The 17,741-nt window shown below is 42.4% G+C and overlaps 1 protein-coding gene across 5 annotated transcripts; it reads right to left on the bottom strand.

Annotated features, from left to right (window-relative positions):
- Positions 1–514: 514 nt before the first annotated feature.
- Positions 515–9,421, bottom strand: lyplal1 (lysophospholipase like 1). 5 transcript variants are annotated; one of them, XM_071545781.1, is made up of 5 exons: positions 9,331–9,421; positions 8,111–8,213; positions 7,024–7,163; positions 2,321–2,436; positions 515–808 (listed from the first exon to the last, which is right to left on the bottom strand). In XM_071545781.1, the coding sequence occupies exons 1-5, from the start codon at positions 9,413–9,415 to the stop codon at positions 575–577; spliced, it is 678 nt and encodes a 225-aa protein (XP_071401882.1). In that variant the 5' UTR covers positions 9,416–9,421; the 3' UTR covers positions 515–574. The 5 variants fall into 5 exon arrangements, with proteins under 5 accessions (XP_071401882.1, XP_071401884.1, XP_071401880.1 ...); XM_071545783.1 differs by having other exon boundaries at positions 7,024–7,143; positions 8,112–8,213; XM_071545779.1 differs by having other exon boundaries at positions 515–817; positions 7,024–7,193; positions 8,114–8,213.
- Positions 9,422–17,741: the final 8,320 nt, after the last annotated feature.

The raw sequence follows: 17,741 nt of genomic DNA, 5'->3' as shown, positions 1-17,741 counted from the left end.
GGGATGAGATCGTATGGTCCTCCTACAACTGCCTGCCCAGAGGGGAACTGTACTCTACTGCCGGAGAACGGCAGCGGTTTGGGATCCACTCTCGCCATGTGCCGTGCCTTCGAGGGACAAGCTGATAAAGAGTTCCGAATGAGTACGATTAGAATTGCATCACGCGTGACGCTTGTGCCGACCGAACTCTTGAACTTTTCTACAAGTTTGCTTCCGTCCGGCTTGACGTTTTCAGTGCTTCTGCGCGGACAAAACCACAACCTGTGACAGAGGAATGTGACCCAGACATACATACATCTACAGGAGAAAACCACATAGTCTGGTGGCTTTTCTTCACGATGACGAACAGTGTAGAAAGGTTAACAGACCGTGGGCAGGAATGGAGGTCAGAGTATTTACAGGCGAGGTCTGTGTGGGATCGAGTATGAAACTCTTGGCAATAAAAGCCTGAACACAAACTCCGGTCATGTCATCGCTTCTCTAAGAAATGTACACGCACGAGTGATTTGCACGAGAGAAAAAAAAAAAAAAAGACATTTATTGTGAAAATCTGAGTCAAAGGAGGTAGAGTCTGTCAGGAGGCGGTGGCGGCGGGGGGAAGCTTGGTCAGGATCCAGGTCCGCAGCAGCTCCATCTCGGGCTGGGAGAGCTGGTGGTGAAGCCCGGGGAGGGAGTGGAAGGTGGCGCCCATGCCAGCCTTCCTCAGCAGCGCCGCCGTGTCTTCTCCCCATTGGTGGAGCACCAGGTCGTCGCTGGTCCCGTGGCACTGGAACAAGTCGGGAAGGGAATTTCCTGCTCTTACCCTCTCCTCCACCGCCTTGGGGACAGACACAATAGTGAGAGTGGTATTACCGAGAAAGCCTCCACGTCACTGTTTAATCCCAGAGTTTCCATTCATGCCCCTAGCATTAAAGGTGCTGTGTGTCACGTCAATTTTAACAGCAATAAATCATTACCACATGAACTTTGAGATATTACTGTAAACAAACAATCACCAACAAGAAAAAAATATATATATTTTTGAAAAAATATCTAATTGCGATTATTTTGACTGATATTGTAATTGTGATAAGATTTGCGATATTAGAGGGAATGATCATTTTTACATCATTATTCTCATTTTCATTGAAAAACGTATTAAAATGATTATGGTGTGATTTTTGCGGGGATCTGTACCAAACAAAGATGTTTTCTTAAGTCTGTAGAATATGATGTGTAGGCCAGGACATCTCTGCAGCACCACAATATTTCATTTAAAATGCTATTTTGACACATTTCGCCTTTAATAAATATTGCACCTTCTGCGATTTGAAAATTGCAGTAGGCCATATTGCGATTTCGATAAAATTTCGATTAATTGTTCAGCCCTACTCTACACTGCATTTTACACTGTGAGCCACCTAGTGAGATTTGGCGGGAAATCTGCTGGATTGCTTTACGGCACAAAACAGGAAGACGGCGCTGTTCTTCCAGCACACAGGGCTAAAGCTAAAGGGGTGAAAGGCTGATGGAAAAAAATCACTTCCAGCATGTTTATCCTCTCCAGTAAAGCCAAAGAGTAAAGCCTTGACTGTGGTCTTAAAAAAGGGAGATTGCTTTACGGCACGAAACATGGACTGTTTTTACTTAATCCACAACTTCATTCCAGTTTCAGCTACAAGTTAGCTTACTTCGTCTGAATGCATATTGGCTGTTAAAGGGCTATTATCAGCTCTTATCTTTCTTCTTACCTCTTCTAAACAAACTGTAGTGAGGGTGGACAAGTAGCAACATCCTCTCTGCAACAGGATGCAATGGGGTTTATGGGGAATGTGGTTTTGTGAATTTTGAGAAACACAAAATGCTACACGCAGCACCTTTAATTTCCATCTTTCAAGGGATTCACAAATTACAATCAATTTTAGGGCTGGGCGATAATTCAATATTATCATTTATCGTCTTTCAGTGGAATCATACCGTGATGATATGAAGATATTTTGATATTGTGACACACATTTCTGCTGTCTGAATTGATGATGACAAGCAAATTTTACTTAAAAACTCTCATAAAATGAGGTATGGTAGGAATATTATTTGAATATTTCTGTTTTGTTTGACATCACACCTAACATTACCATTCGGTTCAATGAGATGAACATTAATTTGATTATTTAACGTGATTTTGCACACATGAACCATATCGTGATATATATTGATATAGAGAAAAATCCTTATGATTATCGTGATATTGATTTCGACCATATCGCCCAGCCCTAATCAATTTGCATGGATTTCACAAAATGACATGACACATTGCTCATAGAGGGTTCCTGATGTATACCTGAAAAGCGACAGAGTCCTTGTTGAGGAAGCTGGACAGAGCAAAAACTCCGGCTATGTCGGGATGGTACCGACAGGCGAGGTGGAGGGCCATGGCTCCACCCATTGAGAAACCCCCTTTGAATTTAGACACAAAAAAAGAAAAGAAAAGATTGCTGGTAGCGTCAACTTTTGTTTCATGGAAATGATGGGGAAAGTCATTAGCTTCTATGTTACACCAAGCAGAAATCAAAAAAAGTAACATCATAAACACATTCATCTCAATATGAGTAACAGAAGCTTACTCATGGCAGTTCAGGCTCTCAGAGGTGGAAAATACTCTCTTGCCTTGACTTGAAAAAAACATTAAGATGAATAGGACTCCTTAGTTCCACATCATCAGCTTTTTTTTTTTGGCTGCCTTGGAATATGCACCCGTTCATGAGTCTGTCCTTAATCTCACACATCTGGGTACATCTGGGCACACTGTGTACATCTGGGAAAGTGTGCAAGTACCCATCATCCTGTCAGGAGGGTTGAAGGAGGGAGGGAGAGAATGAAAAAAGAGGGGGATGAAGGGATGGAGGAAAGGTGGAATTCACAGGCCTTGCCCGACGAATCAAAAATGAATCTGACATCCATGGGATTCTCCTCCGTTTTCCCTCTTTCCCTGCAATTCTGTATTGAACGCACGCTTTCATATATTTGAACTTGAGCTGGGCTGTTTAGTAAAGTTGCCAGTGTGTGTGTGTGTGTGTGTCTTTGTGTGCACACTCATGTTTGAACCTATTCACGCAAAAGAGATAAGAGGTTGAAACTTAAATGATGAAACTAGGTTGTTGCAGAGGCAAGCAGTAAAAGGAAACGGTGAAGAAAAATAGAATATAAATAGGAATAAATATAAGCAAATGAGCAGGATTAAACATAATGCAACCGACAATTCCAAGGTGTTAGGAACGTATCAAGTGGAAATGAATAGTATGAATGAAAAAAATATCGGTGTGCAAAATAGGAGCAGAGCATAACAGGACAAAGAAAACATGAGCGGAAATACGTCCAATGTGAAAATACGGCCCCGCAAAAATGAAATATTTGCGATATGAACTAAGTGAGAAATTGTAAACAAGACCGAGGCATATGCACCTATGGAGAAAACAGATGGGACGCGATATGAATTTACGGCGATACGCGCTCACGTTAGCGGGTCTGCGGCTCTTGAGGGAGAGCGAGAGAGAGAGAGAGAGAGAGAGAGAGAGAGAGAGAGAGAGTTTCCCGTGGACCGGTGCCTCTGCGGAGTGAAAAACATCAACACGCGAGCCCGCGGCCGGCCTCTTGAAACCCCCCCCCCCACCCCCTCAAAAAAAAAACACCAAAAGAAAAAAAAAAACCCTTTTCCATGGAAAGTTCTGGCGCTTGTCAGTCCGTCAGCCCGGGGAGAAGTGGACTCCGGGTGCAGACGAGCGCCGCGTTTCTCCAAGAGCGCGCCGAGTGACTCCGATGAGTATTTATAGTTAATGACAAAATGTTATGATTTAGTAAGATAATATTTCAGCAGTCTCCCAGGAGCATGTGTTTTTTGCATCACTTTCTCGCTGGAGCCGAGTTTAGGGGCTTTTCTGGCCCTCGACACTGAGCCTTTTCACACAAGCCCTCTCTCTCTCTCTCTCTCTCTCTCTCTCTCCCCCCCCCCCCCCTTCAACCGTTTCTGTATAGTTCTACGTTTCGGGGGGGGGGGGGGCTCGGTAGGTTAACCCCTTTCAACTTTCAGGTTTCCCCTTTCATGTGCGGGCCCGTCTCTTACAGTCTCTTACACCGACGTTAAAACGCATGATGGCCTCCCACATGTTTCCTGTGGGAACTCTTTACCTCGCTTCGAGCCATAATGTTTATAGTACTTGATCCGAGTGGTTTCATTTCATTGTTATTTATATGAGGAACTCGATAAGCGCAATATTTGAGGCAAAAAGCTTTTTTCGGGACCTGAGAATCCACCGTTCCCCAACCCCCCCACCCCGAAATACCTTTTTTTTTGTTCTCGACTGGCAGCATATGAAAGGACCCGGTAACCCGATGAGTTGCATTCTTCATTTTATATCGTGACAGAGGGAGTTAAGAACACCGAGGCTAAGATGGACTGAGGTGTGTGTGACTGTGCTAGTGTGTGTGTGTGTGTGTGTGTGTAAAAGGGAGGATGAGAATAAGGACGAAAAAAAAAAAAGCTTAAGTAGAGAAGAAAAAATGGATCAAGTGAGAGAGAAAGGGAGTAAGAAAATAGAGACACTGAGGGAGTGGAAGGCAGAGAAAAAGCTGACATATGGCTTACTAGCTGGCCTACACAGTAAGCCAGACTATTAGATGCAGACAGTGCTAGGGTTACACCGATATATGAGGCCGATATTGGCCTTTTATTCAAAATGGGATATGGGCCAGCTGGTGTCTCCCACCTCTGATATAATGGATATGATGCAGCTTGTTGAATTACACATTTATTGCAGAATTGAAATACTACACTGGTTGTCTATGGGAAGCTTTAAAGGAAAAATCCAGCCTTGGATATTATTACAGATATCATCAATCCCTGTTGACCAACACATTCAAGGTGTTATGTTATGTTATGTTATGTTGTCCCTTACTCAAAACACAACATGTCTTGTGGCTGCATTGCATTCTGGTCTATTGAGGCTGCTGTAGGTGGAGAAATTGGCATCTCCTCCTTTTCCACGATGGATTCCTCCCTTTAAGACTGTTGAACGTTTCTTAGGGACTGACACCAAAACCTGATGTTTACCACTGATGCTATTGATCGCTGAGAAGTTTTCCTCTATCAAACTCCATTGTAGCAGCAGTGGAAATATCTCAACATAATGTCACGTTGTCTATGTTTGGCCAGTTATCCACAGGAATAAGAAAAATAAACCACCATGCAAGGTACATTGCCAATAGTCGTTTTTTTTTAACAATGTTAAAGAGGATTTTTCCTTTAACCTGAAATGATTCTGAAGGTGATCTCATGGAGCTGCAGATATTCACAAAGTGGTCCAACTGGGTGGTAGACAGGCTATAGTCATCACAGCGGCATATGCTACATGCTAAATCTATTTCATTACAATGATAAAAAAAAAAATGATGAACACAAAGATACATAGTCATAGATATTGCTGTTACTGCATGACCACAGGTAACATACAAAGACATTTGTTTACAATGCTAATGTTATTGCTGTTTGTTTGCATGCTAGTTTTTAGCTAGCTAGCTAACTTCCTACCTTCTCTAGTTGACCTAGTTGCCATGTTGAATGTTTAAGTTTAGTAGTCAGCTCATGCTAAAATTGTATTGGCTAAGGTGAAGCGCCTGCAGATTAGAGCTGGACAATATATCGATATCGTGATATGAGACTAGATATCGTCTTAGATTTTGGATATCATAATATCGTGATATGGCATAAGTGTCTTTTCCTGGTTTTAAAGGCTGCATTACAGTAAAGTGATGTCATTTTCTGAATTTACCAGACTGTTCTAGCTGTTCTATTATTTGCCTTTACCCACTTAGTCATTATATCCACATTACTGATGATGATTTATCAAAAATCTCATTGTGTACATATTTTGTGAAAGCACCGATAGTCATCCCTACAATTTTGTCGCAATATCGAAATTGAGGTATTTGGTCAAGAATATTGTGATATTTGATTTTGTCCATATCGCCCAGCCCTACTGCAGATTCCACTTGGAAAAGATGCAACTTTTTCGGGCTGCACCTCCTATTCTGGGGTACTTACCATTTAACTCACTCTTGTTAAACCTGAATGCCAACTAGCAAATATGCCGGGCAAAAAAGGGTGAAAATGTTTCAGTTGGTCCAATTTTACTATTATCATCATCATGGATTTCAGTGGAGAGTTTTCATGGCCCATGCTCTAAAATGCTGTTTCCAAAGTTTTTCCAGCAAAAACAAAATTCTGTAGGAAACACAGAGGTCCAGATTGCTTTGCACAGGCAATCTACACATTTTTTTGCACCTCAGGTGCATGAAATGGCAGCACAAAGTTTTCGTCTTCACTAAGACATTTATGCAAATCAAGTTGTTGTGCAAACAAGCCCAGAATAAGAGCACTGCACAAGCAAATAGTCTCTTCATCATTAACTGCAAGCACAAACAGCTTCAGCTCTAAGACTAATCCAAGGCTGGCACCCTAGCACCCTAAAGCCCCTGTATAATTGGAGCAGTCTCTGATTTGAGATGGTAGGATTGCTTGTCTTGACTTGCTGCTGACTATGCAGTGTCTTGCAATAATGACAGCAGCCATTCTGAATGGCCAAACTCTTTAAACACAAAGTCTTTACAACTCAAAAGGACAGGCATTTCAATCATTTTGGGGAGTTGGTGATTTGCATACAATTTACATATGCATGACCATGACAGGCGCAAAGAGGCTTTATTTTTTGACCAGCACTATTAGGCAGCTTTCCACTCATTGTGCTTTCTGATTTGGTCATTTTGGTGATATAACACGCTCTCCCCTGCACAGTCCTTTAGTGAATCTGGGCCTGGATCCTTGTTATTTTGGGGATTTTTTTCTTCTTCGTGAAAATGGTCCAATTTAGATGCTGAATATCGTATAAAATATCAGCCATCAACAACTTAAATCAAAGTATCAGCCTTCAGAAACCCAGATCAGTCCAACTCTAGACAGTAGCACATGCAGAAACAAAAGCAGAACGGTACCGATGATCATCCTGTGTTTGGGCACTCCGGCGTTGAGCTCGTCCTGAATGATGGACCCTAAGGTGCTGCACATGGCGTCTATGGACTCCAGGTGCTCTGGACAGTCCCGTGAGATCTTGTGACGGTCAAACCAGACGGTGGACAGCGCCCCTCGCATGGGTGTGTATGGCCTGAGAGCATGAAGGCAGGGGTCAGAGGTCAGCTGTGAGTTATAATATGACATTATTACAGGCAAACCTTTTGAGTGAATTGATAAAGAATCACTGTTGGGTGATACCACATTACATTAATATTAGTACATTTCCCAATAACAAGGAATGTAACAAATGTGTATGTTTCATTATTGATATTCGCAACAAAAAACAAAACAGTTTTTATCAGCCCCTCTAAATACCAGATTGAAGTTGAATTTATTATCCAAAAACTATGTTTCCCCCAATTTTTTTCCCTCATAATGAGTAGGGCTGGGCGATATGGTTGAAATCAATATCACGATAATCATAAGGATTTTTCTTGACATCAATATATATCACGATGTGGTTCATGTATGCAAAATCCCGTTAAATAATCAAATTAATGTTCATCTCATTGAACCGAATGGAAATTGAACCGAACAAAACAGAAATATTTAAATAATATTCCTACCATACCTCATTTTGTGAGAGTTTTTAAGTTAAATTTGCTTGTCATCAATTCAGACAGCAGAAATGTGTGTCACGATATCAAAATATCTTCATATCATCACGATATGATTCCACTGAAAGACGATAAACGATAATATTTAATTATCGCCCAGCCCTGTAATGAGTCATCATCCTCTCAGGTTAGATGAGAAATGGTAGAAAAGTTGAAGTATTTCCACTATTTTGATTTTATCCAGTAAAAGTCCAGTAAAAGTCTGACAAGAACACTGGACATCAACACAGTTTGGTTTCCTGGACATTCACAGGAGAGGAAACTGACTTATCCTGATTTTTGAAAGCAAGCAAGGACGTAATCATCATTTTGACGTGTGTAACAAAACAGTTATTTATTACTTTTTGAAAGCACTTAGGATACGAGATGAAAAAGGTGACAGGATGTGACCTACCTGGCTGGAGCGGTGGGGTAAATAACTCTGATGTGGCTGAATGCCAGATCTGGTACCATAACATCTCGAACCCAGGCTCTCAGTCCCCGTCCAGTGTCACCTACATGTTTGAAAAGAAACAAATTCAGAATTAGACTACTACCTACTGCTATTCAGTTATTACTACAATCATGACATGTAACAGAGTTAATTAAGAAGGCATGATGATTTGTGTTTCATTTAGCCCATTGAGCTGTTTGTGTCCATAATAAAATGTTTACTAGCTTCTGTAATATGTTCTGTAATATGTAGTATGCCTCAGCAGCTAAAACTTATAGATCTATATTAGATATCTAAAGCAGGGGTTCTCAACCTTTTTCATATCAAGGACCCCTAATTTAGTCCACATTAGAGCCACGGACCCCCATTTGATGAGATTTTGTCTCTCGAACCCAAATCTGAGAATATTTTGATGATTTTGTCCAGAATCCCATGACTATCTGTATTGTAGGTAGAGAGATAACAGGGAAACTATGATCAAAATAGTAAGTCTTCCACATTCTCTTATTGTGTTAACTTCTTGTAAATTAAATAATGCTGAGGTTTAACAATTCATCAATTTGCTGGGGACCCCCTGGAACCCCCTCAAGGACCCCTGGTGGTCCCCGGACCCCACGTTGAGAACCACTGATCTAAAGTATTATAAAAATCATTATACCACAGATAATCCCGGTCACCAGCTCTGATTGGCTTCGTCACATTCAAAGCCACTGCAAAACAGCCAATAAACACCAACCTTTGAACACGTCACAGCTAATTTAAATATCAACGATCCAATCTAATATATCAATTCACACCTGTGACCATGTAAGCGAACTATTAACACCAACCAAAGATTTGTTTAGGTATTTTTCAAGGTGTATGGTGTTTTTTGGTGTAAGTACAACAAACAATTGCTGTTATTATTCATCTATTATTGTTGAAACAAAAGTTATTGAATATTTTTGTAATTTATGATTTAATACAACGGCGTGTTAGCACCGTTTTATGACAGCAATAAGCAAAGTGCTTCAAAACAGCTGCTCTTCGTGTGTGTTGGTCCGTATGTTTCCACTGACAGCACACTTGTGGTTTGCCCACAGCTAACAACGCAGGAGAAAACCCACAACAGACCAACTGCAGTATCTCTGCCTTATGAAATATCACCATAATCCATAAAACAGTAGAATATTTAGCACCTGAGCCGTGCAGGAAGATAACCGACGCGGAATGTTGCCCCGTTGGAGAAACAGCGCATCTCTGAAGCTTCCGCACGGCAGCCATGACAGTCGGAGAAGATCACGTGAGAGTTGGGGCTCGCACCGGGATCAACGTGATTGGCTAAAGGGCACAGCGTAGCTCACTACAGCTAGGATAGGCTACATTTCTAAGGGTTCATGGAGGGTAATGTCTTCTCTATGCTGTAAAGATCAGTGAATTGAGGTCGCGAGCGCAGCAACTGGTTTCCAATGAGCATAACCTATCTTTTTAAATGTGATTAATCTCTATTTTTTGGGTTTATTTGTTAATTTAGATCAGATAAGATAAAACTTTTAGAGGATATGAAACTTCAATGATTAGGAAACTGGGTCGTAGCAGCTACAGAGAGAAGGATATAGATAAGGATAAAATAAATACAGTTAGTGAAGATTAGGGAACATTAAGAAAAACATTAAAACATTATGGGTTTTTGAAGGCTGATACCACTGTTGTTATATTTAAGATGCCGATAGCCAATATTTTATGCTGCTGTTCAATATCTTTACATGTTTCATGGTGAAAAATAAATAAATAAATAAACTACAAGTGTTATCCCCAGATTTCTATTATCATCAGGGTGGGAAACAGCATTCAGACCAACATGGGGCACTAAACTCTTGACTGAAACCCATAAAAATAATAATAATAATAATCATCTTCATCATCATCTTCATTGTCATCATAAAACATTGGCTATTCATCATAAAACATATTAATCGAATCTGATCAAAATATCTCAGTAGTATCATCTTAGGTTAAGGTCTTCCCATAGACAACCAGTGTAGTATTGATCAATTCTACAATAAATATGCAATCAATCAAACTGCATTATATCCATCATATTAGAGGTGGACAGCACTGACTGGACTAGATCTGATTTTTAATAAGAGGCCAGGATACATTTGCAAACTAATATATCAGTCCAACTCTAGTGTAAGATAAGTAACTGCCACACAAGAATATATTGAGAAGAACAGGACAGATAAATGAAGATAGTGTCTTTGTTGGCAGATTTACAGCTGTCTGTCATTAGCTGTTCATATTACCCAGATAAAACTGACATAATTTGGCAACAAAGAACTAAAATGAATGACTGGATTGGCAAAAATGGGGCATAACATTATTTTTGTGCCATTGTGCATTTAGTTAGGCACAACGTACCTCACTGGTGGTGTTATTTTAGGACCGATGAAGCCTGGTGCCGAGCTGTGTTCCAGCACTGTGTCATGTGCGCTGATCTAATGGAATGTCTGGATCTGCATATCAGTTGAAACACATTTTAAGGTCTTATCTTGTATAAACCTAACCCTCTTTAACTTGGATTCTGCTCATTTTCTCTAGCCTTGCGCTCAGAGGACCACACAAACAGTGTCCCTGCCCTGAACCCCCAGTGATGATGCAGTGAGAGGGAGGGAGGACTGTTGCTTCATAAGGCTTTCACCAACTCCTGCAAATTTAGGTACCATTTACAGTCATGTAGAGCTGTTTGAATATGAACTTGCTGATATTATGATGTTTTATTATGTCATGTTATGTTATGTTATGTTAGTTTATGTTATGTTATGTTATGTTATGTTATGTTATGTATATGTTATGTTCTGTTATGTTTGGTTATGTATAAGTTATGTTATGTTTGGTCATGTTATGTTGTGTTATGTATAAGTTATGTTATGTTATGTTTGGTTATGTATAAGTTATGTTTGGTCATGTTATGTTGTCTTATGTTATGTTATGTATAAGTTATGTTTGGTCATGTTATGTCATGTTATGTCATGCTACTTACAAAAGAGACACTTTTCAACACGACATATGTTAACAACAATGCATTTTAACACGTGTTGTTATTAACATATCTTGTGTTGGAAAGTAACACAAGTGTGTGTTGTCCCAAAGAAGACACGCAGATGTGTTAAAAATGACACACACAAGTTACGTTGCGATACGTTATGTTAAGTTACGTTGCAATACGTTGCGTTAAGTTACGTTGTGATACGTTGCGATATGTTGCGTTAAGTTACGTTGCGATACACTACTTTGCAATATGTTACGTGCTAGGTTACACTGTGCCAGGTTACAATGTTCTAGGTTACATTGTGCTAGGTTACTTTGCGATTCGTTATGTTGCGAAACGTTATGTTGCGCTACGTTCCGTTGCGATACACTATGCTGCGATACGTTACGCTGCGATACGTTACGTTGCGTTACGTTGCGATACGTTACGTTGCGATACGTTACGTTGCGATACGTTGCGTTACGTTACGTTACGTTGCGATACGTTACGTTGCGATACGTTACGTTGCGATACGTTACGTTGCGATACGTTGCGTTACGTTACGTTGCGATACGTTACGTTGCGATAGGTATCGCAACAGAACGATACGCTACGCGATACGCTACATTGTCATTACGTTACACTGTCATTACGTTACATTGTCATTATGTTACATTGTCATTATGTTGCGATATGATACATTGCGTAATGTTATGTTGCTCTGCATTCTGTAACATTACGTTGTGTTACACTGCGTCACGTGTTATGTTGCGTTGCATTACGTTGTGTTACATTGCATTATGTTGCGTTGCATCATGTTGTGTTATGTTACTGTACATCATCAGACTTTGTTACGGTTTGTTATGATTTGTTATATTATGTTACGCTTTGTTACGTTCCGCTGGTACAGCAGCTTAACTGGAAACCTACTGCTTGAGTCTATATTACACACCACTTGCATCATCTATTGATGTGCCTGGTTTTGTTGCGATACTGAATCATGCTGCTTGTATTGTCAAGGTTGCAAGTATCTCACACATCTCATACACTTTATCCTGTGTGCGCAGGCATGTTTATCTCATCAACCAACCCAGATATACTTGAGCTATCTGTGCTGAGCTCTGTCCTCTCTTGAAATCTCGATGTTGTAATGGCACTGTCCTGCTTCCATAAGATAAACTATAGGTGAGATAGCATATTTGTGTATTCCTGCCGGCTTCATCATGAAATTATCAGATCAAGTAAGGCTGGTTCACTTGCTGTAAACAGTGGAATGGAAAAAGACCCTATGTTAATCCACAACTCAGCTCCATCCCAATACAAACTGAAATGAGCTCATACACCGGGCTAAATGGAAGATTTTGTGATTACAAATCACAGTTATGCTGCTTAAAAGTCCAAAGAAAACGAAATATCAGAGAGAGAGAGTGAGTGGGAGTGTATGCGGTTTTTGGCGAGTTAAGATTTAGAGTCTGGGAGGGGTCTGGGGAAGTTAGTGCTGCAGTTGGTCTGGCAAGCGCTAAGGATCTCAAGGGCCAGTTGTTGTAAGCAGTAAACAGCAGACCCACAGACAGTAGCTGTAGAAAACATAAATCAACCAATGATTCTTTCAACACCTTACACCGAGTCTGCACCAAACATACCGCCGCACATAAATACTGCACGCGCACGCTGTATTTACACATGTACACACAGATTTCTCAGGGCAAGAAAAAGGCTGATTTGTCTCCACCGTGGGACCAAAAAAAAAAAAACCCTCAGAGCTTTTCGCCAGACACAGCCTTCTCCCCTCCTCAACATCTTTTCAAGCCGAATAGAGAAACGGGAGATGTGGAGAGGCATCGCTCCTGTTAAAATTCCCCCCGCTTCTGGTTTTATCGTGTCGGAAAAAACCTTCGACCGGGGGAATTAGAGCGTTTCTGACCGCGGCGTCTTGTTTTTCCCCTCTCGTTTCACCCCCCCCCCCCCCCCCCTTCAGTTTATATGGGATCACCGGTACCTGTCTTCACCCCCCTGCGGGACAGCGTATCGCCGTTGACTCCGTTGACCCTCGCATCCCGCCTCAACCCCCGCGATACAGCGCGCTGCCTTGGCCCGCTCTCTTCCCAGCTTTTATGGCTTCACATCAAAGCCCCCCTCCCGCAGCCCTTGCCAGAGAGCGCCACATAACTCAAGCAACATGAAAGTGCGGCCGACTGTAAAAAAAAAAAAAAATTTTATGGAGAGAAAACCTAAGTAAACACGCCGAACCTCTTAACACGCTAGATAATGTGGGGAACAATACCACCGCCTCCAGCACATGCTCATGTGGAGCGATGCAGTCAGCTGTTCATTGCTTTACTTTTTTTTTTTTTTTAATATCTCTCGCTCCGTATATTATAATCTGTAATTCCTTCTACCTACAGCGGCGAAGCAGAAGTTTTGGATTTACAGGAATGCTCACAGGAGGCCAAGGAATTTTCTGGCAATACCGTTTTATTTTCAGGCTCCACTTTGATGTGGATGGATGTATTCTCCATTCTCTCTCTCTTCTCTCTCTCTCTCTCTCTCTCTCTCTCTCTCTCTCACCGAGAAAATTAGAAGCATACATGTCAGCGCAGAGGTCAACGGGACAGCGCAATGATACAGTGCAGCTTCACTTTACCAAATTGGTCCTGCGAAATTGCCGCGTCTGTCCCGAAAGCATGGTCGAGGGATAAATTATTATGTTTATGGGCCTTGAATAGTCCCTCTCCTGCTTTGAAAGTGTTTGCGTTCTCAGTAACCCCAGAACCCCCCCCACCCCACCCCACCCCACCCCACCCGTCCCGTTCCCTACCGATATCTCCCTCCCTCCCCCGCAACTCTCCTGCCTCTGTGTGTAAAACCGAAAAGCTCGGGGAGTCGATTTTTTTTTTTTTTTTTTTTTTTTTTTTTTTTCTCGCCTCGAAGCGCCGGTCCAGGGAAAGTTTTGCTCATTAGCTCATAGCGGTCGAGGTCAGCTGCGGGGTAGGGAAAGCTGATCCCGGACCAGCGCTCGTGGGGGCTGAACGTGTCTCCCCCGGGGCGTCGGGGGAAGCACCTGCTCTCCCCGGGCCTCTGATTTAACCATAACACAGCGCTTCTGTAGCCCGGGGCCCAACTTCAGACAGGTTTCCATTACACAGGAAAAAAAAAAAAAAAGAGGGGTTGGAAGCGGTGTTTTCTGAGCTGCAGAGCGGTCACACGCGCGCTCCTGCCAACTTCCAACGGTATTTTTGGAAAATAAAAAAAAAATGGGGGAGTGAGGGGGGGGGGGGGGGAGCCGGTCATCACATCGTTTTTTTTTTTTTTGCTTTTTTTGCACGGCACCGGCTCCACTCGGGTTGGTTTTGGACAGGGGGGGGGGGGACGCCCTCTGGAACGGATCTCCGCTTTTTGTTTGGACGGATCTGTCACGGAGAACGACTGGAGAGCAGGAATTTTTAGAGCGGTACGAAAGAGAGACGTTCGGACGAAAAAGCGAGTGAGACCGACGCAACATCTTAGTGTAGAAAATCAATTGAAAACACAGCGAAATGTCCCCGTTTTTTTTTTTCGACACACAAAAACTAATCCTGAAGTGAACGTTTTCAGCGGCGGGGATCGGGGAGTTGTTGGAAGCACGGTTGGAAGAGTCTGAAGAGGATTTACGATGCTGGAGTCACTAGTCGATGTGGCTGAACAGCGGCTCCATATTCAGAGGGATTTGTGATATCATGTGAAATCCAGTATCCTCCGGTAGAGGAGAGGGCGGGCGGCTTCTGATCTAATTAGCTCTCCTTCCCGTCCCTCGGTCCCGAAACGTTGTGTTCCCACATTGTCAGAGCGGGACGGCCCTTCCTCTCAACCTCACCCTTTGAAAGCAGACACGCGGGTGAAAAAAGATGAAATTATTTATTATTCTTCCCTTCATTTCTCAACACAGGAGGAGTTGAGAAGCAGGAAGGAGTCATTCTGGGGCCTTGTGTCTCACTGGATAACAAAGAAGCCAGAGTGCTTTTCATTCATCGTCCGCTAGCCAAACTCCTTATAACTTCCATTTGCACTATATATTGAATAGTACACCGTAATGTAGGGATGGGATGATACGCTTCTCTCACGATACGATTCGATACGTGATATGGCCTGAATATAGAATTATGTTTATTTCTGCAACACAAATCTTTCCAGCGATGACATCGGCTGGAAAGTAAACAGAAATTGTAAACAACAATTTAAAAATGTCATTACAAAGAGCAAATAATATAATTTGGATGGAGAGCTTGTGAAACTGTGATGGTCAAGCCGACTCATTTGTGATTACCACAGCAGAATAAAATGCGGCTAATATCACGATTCATTTTTCTGCCCGCGATACGTATCGTCACAGTTTTGTATCGCGATATATTGAATATATTTTAACCTTTTGTCAGGGCATCGGTGCACTGGATCAATGGGTTCCCAATCTTTTTCATGTCAAGGAACCCCCAAGTAGATCTGTTGTTAGATATGACTTGGTACAGGGAAAAAATGATCTATACTGTAGGTGAGGAGGGGGCAGTGAAACAGTCATACACATTTTCACAGTCTTAACGTCTGAACCCTAAGTCAGTGATTCTCAACCTTTTTCATATCAAGGACCCCTAATTTAGTCCACATTAGGGCCACGGACCCCCATTTGATGAGATTTTGTCTCTTGGACCCAAATCTGAGAATATTTTTATTGTCAGATATGATTTTGTCCAGAACTCCATGACTATCTGTATTGTAGGTAGAGAGATAACAGAGAAACTATGATCAAAACAGTCATTCTTCTACATTCTCTAATTGTGTTAACTTCTTGTAAATGAAATGATGCTGAAGTTTAATAATTCATCAGTTTGCTGGGGGACCCCCTGGAACCCCCTCAAGGACCCCTGGTGGTCCCCGGACCCCACGTTGAGAACCACTGCCCTAAGCTATGGCAAAGTCCCTGCACCTAACATCACCTAACAATACTTCCAAACTTGCATATATGCCTTCAATTTCTATGGCAAAATGGAGCAACAGCTGATGACTGAGCAGATATTATTTGGTCAGTGTGATAAATTATTAGACATGGGTCAGCTGAGAGGGAACACTGGTCCTGAATGCTTCCCTGATGTGACTCTTAGATGATAAATGAATAAATAAATGCATTTCTGTCATGTTTCGCTCGGCCTTTGCTCTCTCCGCAATCATGATAAAAAAAAAACGAACAAGATCAAACGTGGACTCAGGTATGAAGAGAAGAGCGCCACGCCTCGCCGTGCCCGTTCTGAGTCCCGGGATTTCTATTCCTGTCGCCGCCGGGCCAGAGGCCGACGCTAAGTGAAGCTTGGGGGGGGGTGGGGTGGGGGGGAATCTTTCCTGCCAGGATATAAAAGTGGCCCGGGCCCCCCCCCACCGGACCCTGACGGGAGCCCCCACTGCAACAGGACTGGCTTGATTTCAAAAGACAGAAAGAGTGATGGGGGGGGGTGCAGACGGAGAGAGAGAGAGAGAGAGAGAGAGAGAGAGAGTCGGAGAGAGAGAGAGAGAGTGAAAAGGAAAAGAGAGATCATGATCGAGGACTCCGAGTCTCGGGTTGCAGGATTATATGCGATGTTGAATGGCTCTTGCTGACAGGTGACAAGGTTTCCCCAGAGACACCGACCGAGCCCCCCCCCCCAACACCCCCTCCCTCCCCAGCACCCCCTCCCTCCCCTTACCCCTCCACCCATCACCACCCACCCACTTTAACACTAGAAGGGCCAGTGGATGTGGGGGGGTTTAAGAAAAGGCCAACAAGCTGTCAGTTGAAGAGGCTAAATCTAATGATAACTCCTATTTCCTTGCATGTAACAGCATTGGTTTGTATGGAGAGTTGGTCTGGGAAAACTCCTGGAGACATTTTGAGATGAGATATTTCAGTTCTAAAATTCAGCAGCTGCCAGTTAAAGGTGCACTTTCAAAAATCTATATAGTATCAGTGTATAATGCGCGATATTCACGAAGCACAACCATGCATCAGGCCCTTTTCAACCACTTTTCTAGCTCACTGTGAAAAGACGATAATTATGATGAAAATGAATCAGGAAGGTGGTGGGATATAGTTTCCATCTAATATTTTTAAGTGGGTAACAACTTTGTGATTGGTGACACTGAAACTGAAATAGTAAGGGAGTAATTTGTAAGGATGTAGTGGAGGTTAAACCTACCTGGACTCACTTTACACACCTTTTAATTTGCGGAATATAGTTTCCGTTTTTAGACTTTATGAGGTAAATTAATAGTATCCGACTCATCACAGCAAGTAGTATCAGATACTAGGGTATAGGGCAGTGCTTCTCAACATGGGGTCCGGGGACCACCAGGAGTCCTTGACGGGGGTTCCAGGTGGTCCCCAGCAAATTTATGAATTGTTAAACCTTCACCATTATTTCATTTCACACAATTAGACAATGTAGAAGAATGACTATTTAGACCAGTGGTTCTCAACGTAGGGTCCGGGGACCACCAGGGGTCCTTGAGGGGGTTCCAGGGGGTCCCCAGCAAAATGATGAATCGTTAAACTTCGTTATTTAATTTACAAGAAGTTAA

This window comes from Centroberyx affinis, unplaced genomic scaffold, assembly GCF_046629955.1.
Source record: "Centroberyx affinis isolate AG114_WGS23_722 - 3 ecotype Tasmania unplaced genomic scaffold, CSIRO-AGI_Caff_v1 ptg005048l_1, whole genome shotgun sequence".
Lineage (NCBI taxonomy): Eukaryota > Metazoa > Chordata > Actinopteri > Beryciformes > Berycidae > Centroberyx > Centroberyx affinis.
Note: the sequence above shows the minus strand (reverse complement) of the source record. Positions and strands in the feature narration are given on the sequence as shown.